The sequence below is a fragment of the Haemaphysalis longicornis genome, unplaced genomic scaffold (genome assembly GCF_048455015.1).
Source record: "Haemaphysalis longicornis isolate Haplotype H1 unplaced genomic scaffold, Haemaphysalis longicornis Haplotype H1 scaffold_5, whole genome shotgun sequence".
NCBI lineage: Eukaryota > Metazoa > Arthropoda > Arachnida > Ixodida > Ixodidae > Haemaphysalis > Haemaphysalis longicornis.
Genome location: NW_027526385.1, coordinates 31,013,905 through 31,039,342, shown reverse-complemented (window position 1 = coordinate 31,039,342; position 25,438 = coordinate 31,013,905). Strand labels below are relative to the sequence as shown.

General features: G+C 44.8%; 1 protein-coding gene across 4 annotated transcripts in view; it reads left to right on the top strand.

Moving 5' to 3' along the window:
* LOC144138020 (fatty acid synthase-like) overlaps positions 1-25,438 on the top strand; it is a 67,091-nt gene that overhangs the window by 17,571 nt on the left and 24,082 nt on the right. For all 4 annotated transcript variants that reach the window (XM_077670060.1, XM_077670059.1, XM_077670057.1 and 1 more), the window contains exons 9-20: positions 483-672; positions 2,906-3,135; positions 3,879-4,082; positions 6,986-7,240; positions 9,980-10,196; positions 13,248-13,502; positions 15,120-15,293; positions 15,811-17,035; positions 19,817-19,971; positions 20,464-20,679; positions 22,191-22,520; positions 23,006-23,125. In XM_077670060.1, coding sequence (XP_077526186.1) covers positions 483-672; positions 2,906-3,135; positions 3,879-4,082; positions 6,986-7,240; positions 9,980-10,196; positions 13,248-13,502; positions 15,120-15,293; positions 15,811-17,035; positions 19,817-19,971; positions 20,464-20,679; positions 22,191-22,520; positions 23,006-23,125 — 3,571 coding nt within the window. The remainder of the gene's footprint in view (positions 1-482; positions 673-2,905; positions 3,136-3,878; positions 4,083-6,985; positions 7,241-9,979; positions 10,197-13,247; positions 13,503-15,119; positions 15,294-15,810; positions 17,036-19,816; positions 19,972-20,463; positions 20,680-22,190; positions 22,521-23,005; positions 23,126-25,438) is intronic.

Genomic DNA, 25,438 nt, shown 5'->3' with positions numbered 1-25,438 from the left:
ATGTTCTCACTCTCACCAAGGCGTGTTCACGCCCTCGGACGGCACCCGAGACACTGCGTAACATAATAGGTGTCCGCGATTATCATCGGGTAATTTGAAATCACCACACCTCGGTTCCTACAGGGCTATGTTCATATCAGTTTTCAAGGCTATCCTGTAAGTATAAAGGTAAAAAAAGCAGATTGCTACGAAAACTCTGAACTTGCGTGCTGGATACAGAAGGCCTAAATGTCCTCCGTACGCTTTTCGAGGCACAATACTTCATCCCTTTCTGTTACTAAAATGTGTGGTTCCGTCGAACGTCCACGCAGGTGGCATTATTTGAAATTGCCGCTAACCAAACTAGCTAAACATTTTCTCATGATGCTCGTGTTAATTATTTTCACAGAAGGAGAATGTTTGACAACTATTTTGGACCAGCATGTTTGACAGTTGCCTATTTGGCATGACAGAGCGCAAAACCTTGCCCGTGTTATTCGCAGGTGGCACTCATCGACATGCTAACAGCAATGGGCATTCCTCCCGACGGCATCGTGGGTCACTCGACAGGCGAGATCGGCTGCTCCTACGCTGATGGTGGAGTCACCGCCGAGCAAGCTGTACTCTGTGCGTACTGGAGAGGACGTTGCAGTGAATTATCAAGTCCACAGCTGGGAGCAATGGCTGCCGTAGGTACGTGCCAAGCCACTGGGAAATTTTACTGCGGAATACTCCAGCTGTATCGGTTGGTGTATGCTTATTTTACGTACGTTTGGGGTGCGACCTTCTTGGCATTTGTTGCGATGCATGTTGCAAAAAATAGCACATCTATGACACGGTCAGGAAAAAGTATGTAACATGTTTTTCAACACAAACATAACTGAAACATAACCGCTCTGGAAAATTGCTGCAGACCGTCATAAACAACGGCTATAGTAGAGATCAGTTATATGACTTACGAGCTAAATAATTTAATAGTACTTCCTATCATCCAATCAGAAAACTGCCTTGGTGGATCGAACAATACAAGAGGCTATTAGCTGACTGTACCCAATGAAAGTGTATTTGCCATAAATATGTTCTGCATAACAGCTCTACTGAGGCAATATACGCTTTTGATACCAAAGTTACAATTCTTTAGACTCTTTCGGGGTTTTTTTTTTCGTTTTCCCTTCCCCAGTTTCAATTGCCTCAGAAATTATTTAGGACACGTTAGTTTTTTATGTTGTTTCGATACTTACATATTCGGCTGATTTGTACGATTGTGTTATCGCTCAAAGCATAGATGAACTTCGCCATTTTTTACCAGAGAAAGTTTAGGAAAGCGCGACAACTTTCTCAAACCGAAACTGCGTCGAAATTGCGTCAACGCCTTCGCTAAAAGTGCGTCCACCTTTTGCTCAAAGTGCGTCTAATCGACCTTCAAAACCTCAATGACCCAAATTAAAGAGCGAACCCCTGCGATGATTTTTCGCTCACTATGTAAATGCACCTACGGATGATTTAAATGTACATGGCCGCGAACCATGCAATGGGCTTGTTTATTTGTGTTTTGCTTTTACCGCCCAGCTGCGGCGATCGGTGTTATCTGTGTTATCTGTGTGCCAAGGAAAGCGCGTGTTCCATTCTTTCTTTCTATGCCGTATGTGTTATCTCTTCTGATGGTCAGAGCGTTCCGAACTAACGTGAAAAGCCTAGAATAATCTTTTCTTTGGATTTAATTCGACGGTTCCAGAAGCACTCGCGCCTAAAGATGAATTCTTGCCGAGCCGACGCCGCGGCATTCGAATCGCCGTAGCCCGCCTGCACATGTCACTTTGTTGTCTGCTGATTCGCCGCCTGTGTATTCTTTGAGTTGTTAGGGAAGCACAAGTTCACTCCAATAAGCGTTTTTTCCTTGAAGACAACTGCGTCGTCCTTGGCTTCGTGACAATATCGATGCGTTGTTTACGAGTTAAACTTATACTATTGTACTCCTTCATGATCGGTGCGCGTATTGTCTCATCTAGAACCGTTCTTTTTCGTTATTTTCAAGTAACTGTTTCTGACACAATGGAAGCCCAGTTAAACAAAGTGCCGCGTGTTCAAAGATATTATCAGATCTTTCCGATCGACCAAACCGTCTACGTGGAAATGCATTAGTTTTTTTATAGGGCGTCATTGGTCCACTAAGAAAGATTTCGCTTAAAATATCGTTGTGGTGAAATGTGTTCAAGCAGTATATTTATTTAATGAACATAAACCAAAATTGAGTTTCTTTTCTCATTCATATACAGTCATCTATCGGGATAGTCAGCAATGCCAAGAAGAACGGCAGTTTACACCAATGTAAAATTGAAGAAAAATCTCCAGACAGTGGCTTCGCAAAATTATTAGTTTTGTTTTTTTTCTTCGAGAGAAATCGAATGAATCTGTCACTGCGCCTATTTTCGTAACACAATATTAATGTCACCACCATTTACCCTATCTTAAAAACTACGCGCTGTTAGGACTTCTAGCTCTTACACTGCAGTCTATTCAGCATACGGCGACGCACTATGAACCCCTTAGCTACGTTGTAATGTTGCGCACGATGTGACTACCTAAGGTGCGATTCGCAGCTTATGGACCTAGAGACCTGTTTTGGAAACGACACCGAATCTTTGATGCCTCGGCAAGTTTGACTACCTTATGCTTGGTATCTTCCTTGATGTCCAGTCGTACCTACATGCTAACTGTGCAGAACAGTTATAAACTACCCCTTGTACACGCATGTATGAGCGAGTTGTAAATATAATTCTTACGTATTTCCGGATGAGCCTTCTGTAGTTTAAGCAAAACTGTGCCCTTCTTTAGAGTTTTTGACGCCACCTGCTGCTTTGACTAAAATCTTTACGGTGTAGCTGTAAATGATATCCCTACCTGCGTTCCGAACATCGTACTGCAGGTCTAACGTGGGAGCAGGCGGCTAAGCGGTGCCGGAATGGCGTAGAACTGGCTTGCCACAACGCCGAAGACTCCGTAACTGTTTCCGGCCCAGCTGATGCCGTTGCTGAATTGGTGGAAGAGCTGAAGGCTGAAAACATATTTGCACGAGAAGTGGACAGCCTGAATGTCGCCTTTCACAGTTCGCATACCAAAAACATCGGACCTCCGCTACTCGGAGCGCTAAAGAAGGTAAACCGTGCATAGTTGATGAACGTATTAGTAGTTTTTTCCCGCTGCCGGTGTTTTATTCCCTTTTATTAGCAATACAATAAGGAATAGGACGTTTCAAGCACTCCCTCGCTGCTTAAAATCATTACCAAAGTAACTGCACAGTGGATATGCAGATTCAATGCCACTAATCAACCTCAGATGCTATATACTTTCGTAATCTTTCAATATGAAGCGTATGTCGCTACGCTGAAGGTATTATGTCTAGGTATCATCGGCTTAGCGAGAAATGCCATCTCGATTGCCCATCTACACTGTCGACGTTCTTGTTCCACGAAAATTCGGTAAACGATAAATTTAATTATTTTAACTCTGGTCGCACTTGAAGCAAACTTATACTCCTTTCTATATTTTAATGAGGCCGCGCCGGATATGCTGGTTCTCTCTTTCTGTTAACTGATTTTCAAGTTAGAATAAACGCCTCCTCAAGTTCTTCCTTCTTTCCTCAACAAGAGCATAGACATAGACACTGCAATTGGTTTGAGTAGAACAATGTGCGGGTTGGGAGTGCGGCTGGTTAGGTACTTTCACAAGTTGTATTTCCTCTGCCCCAGAAGTGTAAGAAAATGCGCAGAATTGAGGACATCATGAAGATTTAGAGACAGCGTAAAGATATATTGGTAACAGCGTAGTGACACTGACAACAACGCATACCCTTTGTTTTTTAAAGAGTGCGTAAGGGAAGATGTCTCTGACTCTAACAGGTGCTTCCGGACCCGAAACCTCGCACCGAGCGCTGGGTCAGCTCTTCATTGCCGGAAAACCTGTGGGATGAGCCAATCGCCAAGCAATGCTCACCAGATTATCACCTGTACAACTTCCTCTCGCCGGTACTTTTCCATGAGGCTCTGCAGCATGCTCCGAGTGATGCAATATTCCTCGAGATCGCCCCACACTGCCTTTTGCAGGTGAGAACCCACTTTTAGTGGGTTTCGAAATTATTAGCCGTACATGAACGAAATTGCGAAGGTATTTTTTGCACTACCTGAAAAAATAAGAAGTTCCATAAGTAGGATTTCAGTTGCATATTTACGGATCTATACAAATTTGATGCACTTGACTCTGTTTTAAAACACGTCTTAGACGAAGGCCTAAGTTCCTAGCCACATACAATATCCACGGCGTTTAAATACCGCTGCTGGGGGTATGTTTAAATACCGCTGCTGGGGGTATGGTTTAAGATATAACAACAAATACAAACCTCCTTACACTCCGAAATATGTTCAGTGAAGCAAAACAATTCGAAATCACAGCGTTCGGGTACGTCTGTTAAGAAGGAAATGTCGCAGTTATTTTTGTGAATTACCGCTCGACGGCGATTTCTTCGCATCATAAATGTTCAAATTGAGTCAACTCCACTGAAAAACCTACCAGTCCTCATTTGCAGCGGTTACAAGGTTACCGGTAAGAATAGTGGTTGAGCAACCATTCGAATTGTTGCACAAAACTGGTCATATTGAGGAAGCTTAAAAATCTCGTTTGTTTTATTACTACGATGGTGCATATTCAAACGTTTTTTACAATCCTTACAAACCCGCAAAGAATAATGAGATCATCTAGGCAGTAGCCTCGCAAAAGAAGAAACATTTTTTTTAAATCAGTACACTTCAAAACCACTTAGCAAAAAAAGAGAAGATAGTGGCTTTGAAAGAATGTGAGGGCTGGTCACACGTCATGAAAACAGGAAAGGACAAATTCCTAAAATGTACACTCCTCTTCTCGTCCCGTCTGACGCAATGTCGCTTTTTTATTTTATGTATCAACCAGTCGAAGCGTTAGGGGTTTTAAAATAAATCGCCAGAGGTTTTTTGCACGTTCTGTACTTATGTTTATCAATCATTTTATCTTACCAAAGGGTGCACTACGCTTACATTCGCTTCCAAGCATCCAAATATTCCCTCTATGTTTAAAAAAGCAGTTTTTCTCTGTTTGTACAGAAACCATTTACATTAAGTTGTATTTCGACAGCTATACTTCTGCATTTGGGTAACTATAGTATCCAGGGTACCAAAGGCGGTAGTTCGGATTCATTAAGGGCATTCTGCTTTAGGACATTTCCTCGCGGCAGACAAGGACTACGTGTGAGTGTTTTTTTTAATTGCACACAACATTATGAAGAGTGCTGTGCCCTGTCCAAGATTTTGTTCTCTCCCGAAAAACATTAACCGTTTCAAAAACACTTCGTTCGCAAAATTCTCGGAAGGCATGGCACAACGAAGGATTGAAGTGCACTTATGTTTTGTTAAAGAGCCAAGGTAACTGAGAAAAGTGTCGCACAAGTTTAACAATTTATGTAAAATAGTGGAGTTTTCTGTTAATGACCTCAATACCGATGGCGATGCGGTGTTCAAAATTTTGATCTTTTGAAAGCCCTATTTCTGCATAGTATTCATAAAAAGAGTGCCAACTGCAAAATACAACCACTGAAATACGCGCATGCGCGCCGCAAGCGATCAGCTAAAATAATAGATTCTGAAAGCGAAATTTAGGGGTGCGGAGCCATTACGGCCAGGTTGAAGGGACGTTGCAGCCAGCGAGCTAGCAGCCGGACAGACAGCTGCTCGGCAGCATATCTGCACGCAAGCTATAATCGCGCACGAGGCAGAAAATGGGGGAAGCGCTAACACCACAGCTAGACCCGTTCTCCAGCTGCGTAGCTGGCCAGAGCAAAAACACCCGGGCGACCGCCATTTACTTTTACGCGATTCGCCAGCAGGTGCAGCGTCGCATCCAACGGAGCTATTTGACTGTTTAAACTTTTCCGACTGACAACACATTTCACAGACCTCCCAATCATGTCTCAATTGGTTTGGAGATATGTACTACACGTTCAAAATAAATTAGGCCGAGGTGATATTTTAGTGCAGTTCGCCTTTAAAGGGGCCATGCAGGAAAATAGAAGTTTGTTCTATTCGAAAGGTTTCGTGTTGTTCACTGCTGCCAGCACTTGTCCGGAAACAAACAATGCTTTATTCACTGAGAAATTATTCAATTTAAGTTAAAAGTTTGATTCGCCCACCACATCGTGTGTTTTCATGACGTCTGGAATCTGGAATGACACCACAAGAATAGGTCTTCAATCTGCTGCGGAACCGTGTTTCTCGTTAGTCAACCTCGATGGCGCCACCATACAGCGGCGCGCCGTTTTCTGTCTTTGCTTTGTTTTTGACCGTGTCTGTGCCGGCCTTGTTTTTGTTAGGGTAGAAATTATTCGTTTCATCAAACATGGTGTTAAGTCGAAAAACAGGGTCACGCAAGACACCGTCGCTTACGCCAATCGGCCAGTGTCATCTGAGATAACCCCAAGGCGCCGCAGTGCTGTGCAGCTAAAACAAGCAGAGTGCGCGGAGTACCAACAGCAGTACGCATCGGTACTTCATGTGTACATGTACTTTCGTAACTTCCGATGTTTACCCCACCATTCTTACTGCTATAAAAAAATCTGTCCTAAATGTAAGCGCAAACAGCTCGTTCGGCAAGCTTATAAGCCATGCCTAATTTGCGCTTGTTTTTGCCGGCCTCAGCCAATTGCAGTGCTGGCGCGTATGACATCATAGGTACTGTTGTGGGAAATAACCTTGTAGGTCACATACCTATTCCCTTTTTTTTCCTAAGTACATTGCTCATTTGAGCGAAGTTTACATCAAAAGTGATGTCAGTATGATTCTAACGAGGCAAATTTTCGAATGAACAAAACTTGTGTTCTGTCTGGATGTCCCTTTTAAGGGCTGAACATGAACACTCAATAAGAAGTACAATATAACTCTTGCCACTCGCATTTTGCAACGTCTCCTTTGCGCGTTGAATATAGGCAATACTACGGCGTGCTCTGGGCTCCAAAGCAACCTGTCTGGGCCTCATGAAACGTGGAGCCGACAACCTGTCATTCTTCCTAAGCGCCCTCGGCAAACTGCACACTCTTGGGGTACAAATGGACCTCTCTCCGCTCTATCCGCCGGTTCCCTGGCCAGTTCCACGTGGAACGCCCAATATCTCCCACTTGGTCAGCTGGGACCACTCGAAGAAATGGAACTTTTGCGCCTGGGACGAATTTCCTTGGGCGCAGGTGAGTAGAATATTTTTTCTTACGGCCATACGAATTGTGTTAACCTCTAATTTAAACTCATGCGTTTATTTATCTGTTTTCACTTGGAACTATTTACACAAGCATCCCGAAGGTATAAAAACAGCCGTCTTCGCCTTCCTTCCAGAGACGCTGGCTCAAAGCGTTTAATAGACGTTCTTAGACTTCCATTAGGGCATTCATAGACTCAGTTCACCTTTCTGATTTAAGCAAAGTATGCATATTGGCTGTTCCTGCCTTACGAGAGACAGGAGTTCACCGGCAGCAATAATTATTTGACTTTGTGCGCACGGTCCACTATATTGTTCAGGCCGCTTTCTTCGTTATTGCCGCAGTCTGAGGAATGAAGGGATCAAAAGCAAGACAGATCAACAGATGCGTCAAGGTTCTGCCGCAACTGTCCAGAGCTTACCGCTTTCAGAATTACAGACTGTTTGTGTCCCGCCTCAACGGGGTTGGAACGGCTTTTTGAAGACACTAACTCAACAAGTGCAGAAGTAAGGTTGGATGGTCAAGGTCATCTGTGTTAATTACAACGTTTTTACTCGCAGCGGAAGGCTCAAAGTTTTGTTGCGAAGTTCGTAGCCTTTTTCACACCCTTTGCTGTGTGTTTTTCGAAACCGCTATTTAAACTCATCTACGTCATCGATTCTCCAACGTGTGTCACGAAGTAGAGATCCTTCTATTGTACGGCTTTTTTCTCGCACTTCCGCTATAAAGGGCCTTGTCTGCTTACAGTCGGCGGGTTGCCGTGGCACCTTTGGTTAATTAGCTCTTCCTGCAGCACGCTTACACGATATCGTGTTCGTCTATATTTAACTTTTTTACTCTCTTTGCACGCTTCTGGTTAAGGCGCGCTCACACTAGGCCGACACGACGACGACACGACGGTCGGACGCCGACTTTTGAGTTGGCAGACCGCTTTGTTGCACGACGCCGACAGCGAGGCAAACACGTCGGCGCTTCAGAGTCCGCATAGTGTGACTGGCTCGCCGACTGGAGACACCGACATAACCAGCCTATCAGTCGGCCGAAAAGTAATCGGTTATCGATCGAGAAGCGAAAACTGCGCCCCGACGAAAGGTGCACCGTAATAAATTTGGCTTTGTTTTGTTATTTTATAGAGGGTAATAAACTTTGGTACGGCCCATGAAGCCCAGGCGACTCATCACTAGCGCTAATACGATGCGTATTTTGGGCTGCGACGCTTCGGCCGAGCACTTCGGAGACTTCATTTCCCCGGAGCAGCAAACTCAAACTACAATAACGTGTGTGACCGGAAGCTTGAAGAAAATACAAGGTCAATCAAGTGCATAGAAAGAGATGCGGAAGGTAATTTCGGTAGTAAGGAATGAACATCGACCAAAGCTTTTAGCGTAGGCGGTAAAACACAAAGGTACGGCAAGCACAATTCCCGCAGTGCGAAATCGCAGTCGCTACCGGCCACCCATTTGCGACCGCTCTTTTCTGCCGGAAGCCTAGGTGTGGCTTCAGGAAACGTTACTGCGCAGGATTTATTCAAGAAATGCTCAGTTTACCGGCCAAGAATTTTATAAACTAAGTAGAAAATATTTATGCAAGACACGTAGGGAGGTACTCCATATGGTGTAGAGGTTATTTCCCCAGATAAATTTATTTATTTTCCCAGATACCTGCAGAAAAAAGAAAAGCCACAACAGCACCGCGTTCTCTATGTTGAAGTCCACAAACAGTTTCTTAGAAGACAAAGGAGAACTAAGAAACAAAACTATCACATAATTGTGAACGCTCACGTTATGCAGTTTTCACTAGTGTGAGCCCACGATATCACCAGTAACTGCAGAGCCGTGTTTTAAGCCGGAAAGTCTGCATACAAGCATGAAAAATTTCATTTTATTTCTATTAGGAACGTAGGACGGTTCACGCGAGGAAATACAATGATTTCATTTAGTCCGCCGCCTACTACGCGTCCATTCGCGACAAATACACAAACTTTGTGTCTTCAGCGCGGAACTCGAATAGTTAATTTCACTCCTGTGCAGTTATCCATGCGATAAACTGCCCGACATTGCGGCCATTGTGAAAGAGGTTAAAAGCACTTAGCAACGTTGCCTTACATTGTAAGTCTTGTCCGCAACATTGTAGTGCCAACACATGGTGAAACTAAACAAGTGGAATATCACGGTAACGTCTGTCAATGTGAAAGTTTGTTAAAACTTGACTTCGGTTCTGATACGGTCCCTCCTACGCTGACGGACGAGGAGTGTATTTCCCTGAGCTCATAATCCCTTTCTCTGGTAGAAAACCTCGATGAGCTTTAAAAAGACACTACTTGAAGCTTTTCGTGGTCAATCCTGTCAATGAACTTGTAGTGTTAATGTTACGTTTTATTTGTCGTAGGTATAAACAAAATGCTCCTGCGCCGTGCAATTGCGCAGTCTTTGGGATAAAAAAAAAGTAGATAAACTTGGAGTTAGAAGTTTTATACCCAGACCAATTCATAATGCAGTTGATCGCCAATTATTCTTTGGTAATTACCTCAATGTTTATTCAACTGGCACTTAATATACGTGCATTTCTTTGACACAGGATATCGGAGTAACTGCACTGCACTATGGCAACCGGTGACCTAAAGTAATCGCGCAATGGGATGGCAGTGTTCAATGAATAGTATGCAATTGAATCTTTTCCCCTTCAACTTAGTGCGCCTTTTCAAAAAGTCTTTCATAATTCCATTTGCAGACCTCCAAGCATGTTTTTGAAATTGACCTGAAGGACAACAAAACGGACGCCTACTTGAAGGGTCACCAGGTCGATGGGCGTGTGTTGTTTCCCGCCACTGGATATTTGGTGCTCACCTGGAAATCTTTGACCAGGTGCTGCCCGAAACCTTTTGATCAAGTTCCCGTGGCGTTCGAGGACGTCACTATTGATCGCGCCACCGTTTTACCCAAAAGCGGTGAGCGATGGAAAACGATTTATTCTGATTTTGCGCACCTACATTGGGTCTTCGTCGGGGAAATATTTTGTTGGACTGTAACCGCTCCTACACGTTGGCTCAGAGAAAGATGAGCTGGCACTAACAAATACCGACCTTACGTTTAGCCTTTACAGTATCATTTGGTTCAGAAAACTCAACAAAGAAGTTCAAACCACCAAATTAGCAAACTCGCACCTGAAGGAATGTTTTCACAAGATACGGAATTGGGTAGACGGATAGTTTAATCAACAGCTTTTTATTGACCAAGTGATGCAAAAACACGGAAATTAGGACAAGGTAAAACAAAAGTATTGTTTTTAGCTACATGAAAGGAAATCAGTCCCATGACTTCGCGTTTTCCATCCTCCCACCTTCAAACGACGTATCGCAGAGTGTGACGAGGCTAATACACTTCCATAAAGCTTCTTCTAGGCTATCGACACCCGGCGCACCATCTACGCCTCCCCAGCCAGGTCATGCTTCAAAGTGTGCGTCTCCGTATCACCCCACATAAAGGTCAATACTTGGGCCAGCCGCCTCTTCCGTTCGCGGGATGCGCAGTAGCTTTTTACAGTTTAGTGAATGTGCTGTCCTCACCGTGGTTGAATTTTGCGTTTTCTGCCTAAATACATACCTTTTGTCAGTCGCAAACTTGCATGAATGGTAAGATATGACCTTGAAGTGTTCAAAGTGCACCCATTTAACCATTTTATTGCAAAAATTCTACTGCGCGATCTTTACTACAATCAACAAACACTTCCAATGAAGCAGGTCCCTTACTGCAAGTACGTATTGCCTATTAGAACGTGTGAATTATTGTGCATATCCTTGTAAACGTCGTTGTCTCGATGGCATCAAGACGGTTATGGATCTTTGAATACGCTTCAAACACGACGCAACCAAGACAATACTCATAGCCTAACGTCCTTTGGTGGACTACGCAGACTTCATCTGGAACACACGCGAAACATGACAAGATATATTGAAAGCATTCAGAACGAAGCACTTAAGTTCATTTATCAAGCGTGTTGCAGATAATTGTCTATCACTGAGCGTCAGAACAAGTGTCGAGATCAATTTGAATGTGATCGCTCGAGTGGTGAAGAAACAAGCAACATCGCCATGTTACGGGTTGCGTAAAGGTTGTATCATGCAAGAGACTACGAGTGGAGGAAGGCAACGCTATCTTCATTCTTAAAGTTCTGAAATGGGCCGCTATGCAGCTTAGAACTTCCGCCATCTCATAATACCGCGATCATCTTCAAATAGATCATGACTGTACGACCTGACAACAATAGAAGCAATTGAACCACGCTAAAAGGCCAACGAAAGTGCACCGTCCGACTATCCTGTTTAAAATGCCAATAATCCCCAGAGAATAAGTTTCTATCACTACACCCTGTAATAGTGCACGTGTAATAGTGCACCCGTAGAGAAAGCATATTAGGAATGTTCTGGTTCTAAGCAGCGGAACGAACTCTGAACTGAATTAATGTGTCGATACGAGATAGTTGGTATATCATAAGTCAGGTTAAGCGCCAAGCAAAACTTCAGAAAAAAAGGTTTTGACAGGACAGAGGCGCTCCTCTATCCTGTCAAAACCTTTTTTCCGGAAGCTGTACTTGGCGTTAAACCCGATTTACTTCGAACTCTTAAAGTTTTTTGTGCACTATCCAGTGACAATAAATGATTGTGATGCGATCCCGTATGGTGCTAATTGCGTCATTTTTACATTCTTTAACCTGATAGAAAGTTCGGCGACTTGGTGTTGATTAATCTTGAAAACAGGCACCGAAAAGACGTTGACCCAAAAAAGACCTACACAGGACAACGTGCTACACATGACGGAGTGCGCCATCCTGTGTATTTTTTTCCTTGGTCAACGTCTTTTTCGCGCCGGTTGTCCAGATTAATTTACATTCTTTTTTGTCGCAATTTCTGAACTCAGTGTTCTAGGCAAAACAGCGCAAAAAAATACAAAGACAGAAACAGATTCCCGACGAGGACTGCGCTGAATGTGTCCGCTGGTTTTATTTCGGTAGCGACACAATATTAAGATTTAGCGGCGCATACGTAGAAAGTTTAGTTCTTCCTTGGGCAAGGTGATAGAGGCTATGCTGACGCATGCCTCACTAAGAGTTCAAAATTTGTTCTAATTCAATGATTTCACGTGAGAGCCGTCATTAGCACTTTCTAATGATGGAAGTGTATTGTCATTCTGGCCAACGGTCGTTGCAATTAAAACAGAACGAATTTTAACCATGGTGAGGCATGTGTGAGCATGGCTTCTCTCACCTTGTCTGAGAAAGAAGTAAATTTTCTACGCATCCACAGATAGAGCTTAGGTTGGACGGCTCTATATATTCTCTCTTTCCAAATAACACCAGTTGATAGTTCAGCTCAGTCCTTGTCGTGTGTCTCTCTCTGTCTTTGTCTTTTTTTGCGCTGTTTTGCCTAGATTATGTACCAACACGCCCAGTTTTTACGTTAATCAGTGTTCTGTTTTTGTTTTGTCCGGTGCCCTAAACGAGTTTTTGACGTGATATATTTAATACAGGGTATGTTATATCAGTACCTAACATTGTTATTAGTACCTTACACATCCAGTTTCTGCTTCCCTGTAACAGTGTAATAAGTTATATTAACCATGCGACTTTGAAAAGCACTAGGACGTATCTTCTGCAAAAACATGCATATCTGAATCTTTGCCCCAAATGCTTTATAGTTTTTTATTCGTTTCGCTTGTGAACAGAATTGTATTTCTCAGCCCTGAATGCGTTAATGGTATATTTGCTGAGAGCGCCAGAATACTTGTAAACCGTGCCTACGACAGTTGGTATCGTCGTTCGTCGGTTCATAATTTATACTCGCAGCATAAATGCACGTGCTATGTTCATAACACTTCACCATTAACTTGCGATTTATTTTCCGTTGGTTCGTCGAATTCTCTTGCAATTGGTGAGGCTCTTAAAATAGAAAGCGCGCCCACGTGAAATACCCTCAGCTCCAGAACTTTACGCTCGTACACAGGTCCAATCAGGATTGTGGTGAACATCATGTCCACATCTGGAGAATTCGAGGTGAGCGAAGGAGGCACAGTGGTGGCCACTGGCCGTGTTCGAATGGCCGAGCAAGGTGTGGAGCTGCTCGACAAGGAACCGCCTGGTGCACCGTCAGAGGAAGTGGAGTACGATCTGGACGCCGAAGATATTTACAAGGAGCTCAGACTGCGTGGTTACGAATATCATGGAGCGTTCCGAGGCATTCTCAAAGCCGATACTAAAAGTAAGCGTTACGGCCGCAGCCTCTGTTAAATAAGTAGGTCCACGGTCTGCAGAACCCATGATGAGATCGTATCTATAGCATGTTTCATGAGCAACAAAAAAAAAACACTAGTGAACGAAGAAAGATCATGACAAGCGCCAGACGTAAGCGGTTTTTGGGGGGAACGTAGGCAGGCCGATTCGCACAAATAAAGCCAGCAAGACATTCGCAATATAAGTGCGCGTGGGAAAGTTATCCCGTAAAACACTGGCGAAGCTTGCATTAAGCCGCGCAAGGCTGGAACCGTAGCGAAGCTGCAGGATTTGTTTCTACGCGAGCACTGAAGGACACGTCACCGCGCATTTGTAAAAGTTTTAAAGTGTTTATTTACTTGTTCCGTCGTCGCTTTTCACTGTGCTAGTAGTAGTTATTGTGATATGCATCTATATCGTCGTGTTCCTCATGGAAAACGTTACATGTGCGGTAGCGCTTGAAGACAGCTGAGGCGAAGCAGCGCGGCGTTCCTGGAGTCGCGTGGAGTTGCCATGGAGCAAGCGCTGCGCCATCTGTGGCGTTGTTTGTTGCTAGGCAATGCGAGACGCTCCTCGAGGTTTTCGTCCGTTTTCTTTTTTTTGATAAAGCCACTGCGCGAGCCAGGGACGCTCAGCGGTCGCCGCGAGGCACGCGCTGCCGAGCGCTCGGCATTTTCTTAGTATTTTTAGCGCCTTACGCATTACGCGCCACACATTACGGGCAGTTACAACAGCTCCGCGGTAGAAGCCTTTCAGTGCCTGACGCTACACCCGGGATTTTGAGGTGAGCCGTAATGGAGTGCTGCGGGTTAATTTTGGTTATCTGGGGATCTTTAACTTGTACCGAAACCTTGACACACGGGCATTTTTCTTTTAGAGACATGGCTGTACTACGCCGTGTCTCACAAGTATATTCTTCGCGTCCCTTTTACCTTGAGCCAACGGAGAGCAGCTGTGGCTGTTGTGACGTCACGCCTTGTGATCCGCTGTGGAGAGATGCGGCAGCTGCACTCTCTCAGAGCCTCGCCTTTTGTACCAAAGAATTAGGCGAGTGTTTAACGGCTGCTTTGGCGACGCTTTGTCGCTCAGTTACGCAGTGGCTTGCATGACAGATGGGCCGCCAGTGGATGCTCTTTAGGGCAAGCGGAAGCGGAATCCAACCGTTAAGAACCTTACTTTTGTGAACCACTGTTTGCATAGTCTTTGCAAAACAATGCCAAGCGCACCTTCTCCGTGTTGTAACTATGTTTACAAGTATTAAAACTGACCGATGTTTTTCCTCTCACCGAAAAACGGCCGCCGCGGCATCCATCAAACCCGCATCCTTCGGCTCAGAAGCGCACGGCCTTGCCTGTGAGCCTTCGTGGCGAGTGTATGTAAGGATTATATTTAGGGAGAGAATGCATTCGATGATTGTCTTTATATGCACAACAGTCTGCCGCTTCGAAGTATTCCTTGTTATTGCCTCCGTACCATCCACCGATTAGAATGCCCGGTTCTCTACACGAACGAATTTGTCTTACGTGTTTTCATGCATTACTTTTGCCTGTTTCTTTCGTTTTTGCAATCGTTGCGCAAGTAACTGGTTCTTTTGCGTTTTCCTCAGGGCCCTGTGGAAAGCTCAAGTGGGAGAACAACTGGGTCACATTTTTAGATTCAATGCTTCAGATGAGCGTGTTAAGCAGTCCGCTCCGCACATTCTATCTGCCTGTTCGAATACAGTCATGCAAGGTAGACCCCAAGGTTCAAGCAAGGTGCGTTGAAGCTGCCGGAGAAGAAGGTTAGTTTCACAGTGCACACTTTATGCACATTTCACAAAATTATTTCGCACGCTATAAGATTATCAGGGTGTTTCATCCCTCCCACTGTGTTCTTGTACAATTTCGTGCGCATTGAACACCATTCTATGGTTTCAGCTACTAAATGTACCAAATGAATGCATTTATGCTCTAAATATTATCCTTGGGGTATTTCTTTGGAGTCCACTGATACCAAAGCATTATTAGGCCCTTTCATACCAGTTTGATTCATACAGAAAGGTTTCTCGCGCGGTATAGTGAAAACCTGAACTATGAGAAAATGGGTACAAGAACTTATTTTCGGCACACCATGCATCTATGCACAGAGTGCATAAATTTCTAACATGTTCCCGACGAACTATGGCTTTGATGTTTTCTACGAAGTCAAATTTATAGTAGGCTTCCTAACACCGTGTCGAACAAGTAACCAATTTTTCTGGGCGGAAGAGAAAGAAATGAGATGTAACCCTGTCTGCTATTTTTTCTCCCCAAATGCAGGCCTTGATGTCGTCTATGATTCCTGCTTAAACTCGTGCCGAGCTGGTGGCGTTGCCTTCCGTGGTCTGAAAGCTAAGATCGCCCCACGGCGCCCCGTCAAGCAAGCTCCACTCCTCGAAGAGTATAACTTTGTTCCTTACATTGATGACGAGCACACGAAACTGGAGCGCGAAGCACAAATGAAAGAATACGTGGAGGTCTGTTCCAGCGCTGCGCGACGCATTGCTGAACTGTACGGAAAAAACGCAATCGATATTCGTGGCATTACCGACGCTATGCCACCTGCCACAGAGAAACTGCTAACTAAATTCCTCAATGATCTACCAGAAGACCGGGGCGTGCTCCACGCCCTAAACGCTGTGTTGGAGAAAGGCAGTGACTCAGGCCGCACATTAGAGGACACCGTACAGTCTGTTCTCGCTACCAAAAAAGAAGCTATGCAAAAGGACCTACTTAACACAGCGTTGCTAAAAGGAGCGCTGTTGCGTCAGCTTCTTGACATCGTCGTTGAAAACACCGACGCGAAAAAGATTCAAGTTCTGGAACTGGTGACAGATGGGACGAAGCAGGTACTTGCCTCGGATGTCATCAGACTGATGTCGCTGACGACCTTACAGATCAAAACCGATTACACCGTAGCCGTTGAGTCTCCAGACAGTGTCACTCCACAGGAGATACCCGAAACCGTCAGAACATTATCTTGGCAAACAGCATCTGAGACGAAGAATGGTCTTCCCGAGGCTGATCTAATTCTAGCTACTGACTTTGGTTCCGGCTCTCAGGCAATCGACAGCCTGGCCAAAGAACTGTCCTGCCACTGCAAAGAGCGCGGTTTTGTGCTCTTCGCCTATCGCACAGCCTTATCGCCAGCAGAGAGATTCGTCTCAACAGTGGCAGAAGGTTTTCTTAGAGTTTATGCTACCGAAACTGTGCAGTCGGTGTTTTCAGCGCATGGTCTTCGTGTGGTGGCACTCAGGTCAAACAATCTTTCGACATTACTGCTGCTCAGAAAAATTTCTGCTCCAATCGAAGCGACGAAGCAGGAAGTCGTAATGGTGAAGAGGCCGGCATTTGACTGGGTTGAGAGCCTAAAGGAAAAAGCCCTCGAGTACCAAAATAAGCCAGCCGGAGAAAATGTATGGATTGTTGCCGAAGATCCAGGACTCAGTGGAGTGGTCGGACTCACAACTTGCCTTCGCCAGGAGCCTTGTGGAAGCCATATAAGGTGTGTAAATCAGTTTTTTCCAGAGTTGATTACTTCAGCCTAAGAAGGGGTATACACGGTTCACTGAACATTTCAAGTGGTTAAAGATGCAAAATTGTTTGTCAGCCAATACCTCTGAAAAATTTAGAGCATTTGATATTCGGTAAAGTGCCTGCTCTCAGCATACCTACATATCGGTTGCACGTACGATAGATAACTGCTGTGAGGCAAAGAACAATTTTTAGCAGCTCTAAAAACAGCTTTCGTTAACGGTTGTGGCAGCTGGACGTAGGGAAACGGTATTATTTATTATTCCAAGATATATCTTACCCCTTTCCTATACACATCTCAGAGCCACTCTGAACGTATATATAGACCTTTTGGCTACTACAAAAAGTATTAGCCACAGTAATACTACAGCGGGGACGTACACAATTAAGGCGTGCGGCGCAGGGCCAGAAGCTTTTCTAGCTGCGAAGAAGACTCACCTAAAATCTTTCTTGCTGGCACCGCATTCTTGCATTCAGTAAGCTTTGCACATCTGTTCATTCACTGGCCGTGCCAAAAGACGAGACGCTGCAGCAGAAAGATCCTTTCTCACAGCAAAAAAGACGTACCACTCTCTTCTTTGATTGCTACGCATTCTTTGATGCATTTCCAGGCGTTGCCACTCATAGGTGAGGAGTGGTCCCATTTGAAGTACAGAGCACTTTGGGCGCTCGCCTTGTCGTCCTAGCTCGCTCGCTCGACCCAAGTATATAGAGCACCAAGGCGGCGCCCCGGGGTAACGCTGTTGTTCGCGGCGTACCCCAGAGGCTTCGAAAGCCACGCGGTTTATATAGTCATGAGCGATCGAAACTCCTTAAAAGCTGGCGCTTGTCATACATCTTCCCGTTGTTTAGCGCAAAAAAATCTATAGGTTCATTTGAGGAAAAATATACGTAATTAACCGACAGCGCCCGCGTTCCTTAAATTAAGGACGCCCGTTGGGTTGGTTTTTACGATAGCAAACGCAAAATGCAGCAGTGCAACGCCGGCATTTGCGGGGAGAAAAGCGCAAAGAGAAGAAAACTCCCGCTGTCGCAGTTTCAGGCAGGGGGCGCATGAGCACTGACAAGGAAGGAAATTTGAATTTCATGGGCTGGGAGCAGTACGCGGATGACGGCGGTACAGCCCATTATGGCGAATCACTTCTCTGCACTTCCGACAGCTTTCCTATTGAGTGGAATGGCTTTAATTTTTCCGCTTGTGCGACATTTTTCGCAATAAAAATTTTTTTCTAAGTTTCACGGTCAGTTCGCTCATACGAAAAACAAATTATTATTCCACGAAGTAATTGTTTACACCACGAGGGGCTGCAATCTCCACTTGTATTATTGATAAATCATGAAGCATGAAAATGTTTTGGCAGGCACAGGTGCCTCGGCATCACGGCGAAGAAAGCACGAGCTTCCATAAGAGTGCTGACTTTTTCTATTGCCAGAGTCGAAAGAATGCTCAGTGTAGCGACTAGAGATCGTGCTGGGTTACTTTGGCAGCCCTGCGGGAACGTGTTTATTTATTTATTTATTTATTTATTATACCTCAAAGGCCCCACTAAGGGCGTTACATGAGGGGGTAAACAAGTCACTGAAGGATGATTTGTGCGATGGCTTCTTTGAAATGAGTGATGCAGGAGTGGTGCATGACGTCAGAAGGCAGATCATTCCAGTCCCTAGATGTTTGAAGAAAAAATGAAGGATGGTGTGCGGCAGTATGCGCACGAGCAGGATAAACAGCTTTCGAATGGCTTAGTCGACATGAAAGGCGATGAGCAAGAATTAAAGCCTGGTTTAGGTGTATGGAATGATAAAAGCGATGAAAAAGGCATAGTCGGTGAAGTTTGCGCCGCGACACTAGGTCAGCAAGATTAGCTCGAGATTTGAGTTCGGTTACGCTGGTTAGATAGGAGTAATCTGAGTAAATAAATCTGGCTGCACGGTTCTGGATCGATTCAAGTGCGTTAGTAAGAGTGATTTGATGGGTATCCCAAACGGCACATGCGTATTCCAGTTTTGGGCGGACAAGTGTTAGATAAGTAAGAAGTTTAACGGAAGGCGGAGCGATTCGCAAGTTTCTTCGAAGATAGCCAAGTACACGGTTAGCGTCATTGATAATATTCATGACATGGGGTGACCAGGTGAGATCTGAAGTTATGGTAATGCCAAGGTATTTACATGAACTAACTGGCGTAATTTCAGAATTAAATATAGAGTATTTAGCGGGTGAGTAAGCCGGGCGACGGTGAATGGATAGGACACATGTTTTCTGAATATTAAGAGACATTAGCCACTTTTCGCACCATGACTGCACCAGAGAAAGATCTGATTGTAAGGTGGCGGAGTCGTTAGTACTGCGGATAGGACGGTAAATTACACAGTCGTCGGCGAAAAGGCGGATGTTAGAAGATATGTTATTAGGCAGGTCATTAATGTAGATTAGGAAAAGCAGAGGGCCAAGAACAGTACCTTGAGGTACGCCTGAAGACACAGTGGAAAGAGAGGAACAATGGTTATTAGCATAAACGTACTGTTGGCGGTTAGTTAAGAACTCGCATATCCAATTAAATACCAGGTTATTAAGGTTAAGGCGCGAGAGCTTGAGAAATAACCTTTAATGGGATACTTTGTCAAAAGCCTTCTCAAAATCAAGGAAAATGGCATCTACGGGTATGTTAACGTCGATGCTGGAACTAAGGTCGTTAATGAAGAGAGCAAGTGAGTGTTTGTGCAGATATCTCTACAATAAGCGAATCATCCACAGATGTGTGTTTGACGCAAGCCTGAATGGAACAAACAAGGCCGCCAAGTTCATCCCGAATGACCCTGACTTCAAGGAGCTGCTGGAAAAAGATTTGGTGATGAATATATACAAAGATGGACAGTGGGGATCATACAGACACGTCATAGCAAAAGCCAGTGAGTTCTGTGAATTATTTTTATGCGAAATTTCATTGCAGGCATGCTTATATGTTCCCCCAATTCGCAGAAAAATCAATTAATTTCTGCTAGTTCCTCCAATAACTTGTAATTTAAATTTATAACATGACAAAGCCTTTCTCGCTGTCAGAAACGCGGTAATGAGTCAAAAGTACCAACATTTTTGATAGTCTTGATAACAATGTTAATTACCACCAAACTGCTCTAAAGGCATTCGGCCCATTTTAAATAACTTCGCCGAATCAACTGAAAATACATAGGGAATTGCGTTATGGTTGGGTTGATCAACCGATAGCGCAGAATAGCAATCGTCGGAGGTGTGCGGGACGGACCCATATTGAAATTTGCATGAAAACAAGATTATGACACTGAATATCGTGATGATTATGATGAAAATGATGATTATGATGATTAACCTTCTGCTTTATTGATGACCCGACTGTCGCGGTGCCCTTTGCCTCGCCCTTGCAGGTGACGATTCCGAAAGGCCAACCGACTTAGCCTACCTGAATATCGACTCACGCGGTGACCTGTCGACCCTGAAGTGGTATGAGTCTCCTCTGCGCTACGCCGTACGATCTGCGTTCGCTGACGCTGGCAAGGTCCTCTGCAGCGTGTACTATGCTCCTCTCAATTTTCATGACATCATGCTAGCAACGGGGAAGCTCCCTCCGGATGAATCAACCGGTAAGTGCTCCTTTTAAAATGCGCAGTTTTAGGGGCCAAGCACCTTAAGGTCGAGGCTTGTCCGGCGTCCGGCGTCCGTAATCACGGCACAGCACCATGTAAATCGAAACACCTTTGAAAAAAAGTTCACAAAAGGTTGATAAGAACAAAATAGAAGTTCCAGAAAAGGTTAGAGAGAGAAAGGGAGAGAGAGAGACGCACAGCACCGGGTAAATCAAAACATCTGTGAACAAAGGGTTCACAAAAGGTTAACAAGAACAACATAAAAGGTTCACAAAAGGTTAGACAGAGAGAGAGATTCGCAAAAGGTTAGAGATAGAGAGGGAGAGTTAGGGAGAGAGACAGAAGAGGTTGAGCAGTTTCGCGTGGCTCTTGGAGAGCCACGAAGAGCATTGGATTGGATTGAATTGAATTCGATTGCATTTGGATTTGTATTGGATTTGCCTGAATTGGATTGGATTTAATTGGATTTGGATTTCGTTTTCGATTGAATTGGATTGGACTGGATTGGATTAAATTCAATTGTATTGGATTTGTTTGGATTGGGATTGTATATACTGTACACACGCGTTGTCATTCATTTACATGCGCGAGTGGGCGATGTCACGGGTGATATACGATAAGAACGATCCCCAGTGCTTCGCCCACTCGTCATGATACACTTCGGGGAGATGCGTGAATTTTTTTTTTGTATAATCACTCAACACAGCCTCTAAGGAACCTCTTAGGGGAGAAGCCGGACATAAACCTATTCCCTGCCTGAACATTTGAAACTGTTAGCATCTGATAGTACGCTAGAAAGCAAAAAGATGTAATCCAGTGTGGTGGTATATGGGACAAAAACACTGTTTCGGGGCTTATAAAAAGCCAAAACATAAATGCTCAAGGCAGTACCTAACAAAAAGAACAGGTCAAATCTGTAACTGCACATTGGTGCCGGCCAGATAATTCAAAATGGGAAAGAGAACTAAATATTGAGCAAGATAAAACATGAGCGGATTAAAAGATATTGCTGTCTATGTTCCTGGTAAATAGTTCATCAGCAACCATTTCATGGCGACCTTATTAGGGGCGAAGCCCTTTACCAGCTGCGGCTGTTGGCGTCTCCTGCCGCCGTCGTTATCGCCGCCTCATGTAGTCACGGTACTAAAACACCTAGAAACTTGTTGACGCCTCACGCTAGAACGTAACGCGTACTAAAAAAACACAGGGACACTTGAGCACTTGCTAACGAGTACTAAAAAACACCGGGACACTCTTTTACGCCTCGCGCTAGACAGCTGCGTGGTTCAAAGGCAAGAACCTTTTACAGCAAAGTTGTATACCTCTGCTCCTCAACCGTTTTATTTCCGTTGGCAAAAACGTCAAAGCACCAAGAATACACTTATACACTGCATGCTTTGCCCCTCCCCAGGTTTCACGTTAGTGAAGATGGCCTGGGATTGTTTTTTTTTTTTTTTTGTTCTAAGCCTCCAGAGATTGATTGGTGTGTTTTGCTTCACGGTGTGCAGGGGATCTCGCAACGTCCGAATGCCTTCTCGGCTTGGAATTCTCGGGTCGTGACCGCAAGGGACGTCGTGTCATGGGTGCGGTGCCCTCTCACGGCATAGCGACGGCCGTCGCTGCCGACCCGGGCCTCCTTTGGGAGGTGCCGGATGCTTGGAGTCTTGAGGACGCCTCCACAATCCCTGTGGCCTACGCGACCGCTTACTATGCTTTGCTGGTTCGAGGAAACATGCGGCCCGGGGAATCGGTTCTCATCCACTCTGGCAGCGGTGGTGTTGGACAGGCCGCCATCTCCATCGCCCTTTCCATGAATTGCACCGTCTTCACCACTGTCGGTTAGTGTTTTGCTTTGGATCATCAAAAAGGAGTCCCCCGAAAATAGGCGTAATGCCGCATGCAGTTTGTTGCCGCTATACCATCTGGCATGGCTGAGAAAAAGCCAGAGACCCCCTTAATCCAAAGCACTATTACTGGCGCAAAAATCCCAATCTGGTGATAAGTAATTAAAAGCAGACAACGTGGCAAACCAAACTGGTGGGAATTGAAAATGTAGCCCTTGTTAGGAAATAAAAATGAGCTAAGCAGCGTATAATTAAAAACATGCAAAGTCGTTAGTTGCAATTGCAAAAACCTCACACCCAGATAGACAATGATGTCAAGTACAAGAGTAAAAGGGTGATTCAAAATACTGCTGCCATTCCTTCAGCGTTGCTTTCAAAAGAGATACATTGCTCACCAACCCAGGCATGCCAGAAATCGTCTCAATCAAAGTGGCCCCTTCAATATGTCAGTGTTCTTGCCCGCTTGGGATTTCCTGCAGGATCTATGGAAAAGCGTGATTTTCTGAAAAGCCGCTACCCGGAACTCAAAGACCAGCACTTCGCCAATTCACGGGACCTAACATTTGAAGAGCATGTCCTCAATCAGACCAACGGGAGAGGTGAGCGGATATTCAAGTGAATGTTATTAGCCGCTTCCTTTTCCCACTGCGTAAGGACATAGGAAATGTGAAGTCATCCGAGAGGAACGATCGCAGCCGATAGGATGAGAATGGAAGGCACATTCACTTGTATCGTACAGGATGGCTATTTCAAAACTGATAATTTAATCAAATACTTAAGATAGTTTACTACTAGGGTAACTTAAAGGGATGCCAAGCATATATTTATTCAAATGCGTGAAGACATCAGCCGTGAGTCGTTGTTAGGCCAGTTTAACATAACAAGTCTCTGAAATGCAGCTAGTTTTATTCGCACAAGCGTAGTTCTACGTCGCGGCATCTTTTGATAGAAAAACAAGGAATCATTGGCAAAAAGAATGCAACCAAATTTAGGAACCACCGCTATTACCTAAACCAGTACAGGGGGCGCCGAAGTCACACACAGCAGAGCTTGGGCCACGTGGGTGGGCTACGAAGGCGGTTCCACTGTAGAGCAACGAGGGAAATCCCACTTTCACTATTTTTATTGTGTTAGAGAAATATATGGGGTATGTCGGTAAAACAAATTCGCCGTCAATGCGTGATCAAGCGTGCGAGAGATGGGCAAGAACTGCGGGGCGGTTGGGGCGCTCACTGCGATGCGCTTCCGACCTTGCTGGGAAGACGGGAAGCCAAAGCGCGGCTCGCCACCTGGCTCTACAGACGCGCGGTCGCACGTGGTCTCGAAGGGTACTGGGACTCCCTTCCCAGCTGGTACGAGATGTGAAATGGAGTGTTGAGCCAGTGCAGAAATGCAAAAGTTAAAGCAGATGCAATCAACGCGAAAGCACACTATGGCGGAGCAATGATTCACCAGACGGGTTGTGGCGCCCTCTCGACTCGTCTCAGTATCTTCAAGGCGCTGATGCCGAAAGTAGTCGAGAGGGGGCACCGCCGCCTTTCAAAAGACCTGTGAAAGGACAATATATTAAGTTTCTACTAATTTGTAGCAATTATTGCATCGATTCAGGATTTTTTCAGTATTTTATACTATTGTGTACTTATGTACGTCCTAGCAGCCGCAGCGTCTGTGTCAGCGGCGCAGCGCAAGCATCCCTGTCAACACTTTGCATATGCCGTATTTACTAGCGTAATGATCGGACTTTTTTTCAAAAAAAAATTATGCAAATTTAGGCGTGCGATCATTATGCGGGGTAAATTTTTCGCAAAAAATATTTGACCACAGGAAACGCAACAAGTTGAGGGTCAATATTTTACGATGGGTGTCATGAACACAATTAAAAATAAAGGGTAAACATTTCTTACCTTTGTAATGAACGCACACATCACATGGACAGTGTACAGACATTTTTATTAATTATTTCTTTTTCAATCCCGACCTCTCATTTTGAAACTTCAAACTGTGCACACAGACGGGACAGAAAAAAAAAGTGACAGAACAAGCGCAGAGAAACAAAAGACGTGACGGGACTTGGCTGGACTTGGCACATGTACGACCTATCGCTCTAGCAAGTTTGGGGTGCGATCATTGCGCAGGAAATAAAAAAAATCGAATTTCGGCGACAAACTTCAGGGGTGCGATCATTACGCGAGTAAATATGGTAAGTAACGTGTGCTTCTGTGGCGCACTGGGATAAACATTAGCTTGGCAACGCGAGGGACCCTTGTTCGCCCCCGACCAGGGGAAGCGGTTATCTTTTCGAAACCTCTGTTTTGGTGTGCGAAGTTGTCAACCCGGACGATCTACGACGAGAAGGCGGGACCTTAAGGTGCTCCGCACTTAAAAGAGGGACGGTTGTGAATCACCTTGACGAAACGTCGATACTGGTGGGCAACGGAAGGAGCAACAGGTAGGCAATAAAGTAATCAAAGCGAGCAAACGCGACCACTCAGACCGTTAGAACAATTTCTGTGGTTGAGACGGTGTCCGAGGGATGGGTCAGAAACGCCACGTTGCGCACCTTTGAAGCCGGATGAAGGCGGGCGAAGAGGGCGGAGCCTCAATTTCGCGACAGAAAGAGACGGGTATGCCGCTCGCTGAAAAAGACCAAGCTAGCTGCAACTTTTTCGTTTTTTTTTTCGTTGCCAGCTTACGAAGATAAAGCTTATACTAATTTGCTTAAAGTGGGCTTCCCCTCTAAACACAAGCACATTGCTGGGACGCTTTTTACAATATGAGCCGTCTGATATCAAAATATGAAATCCCTAGAACCTGCTTTTATTTTTATGAATTTTTTCCTACACGGAACACGCGCCGCTGAGTAAATTGTTGCAGTTGGAGCGAAACCCTTTGATCCTATCCGTGTGTAGCTT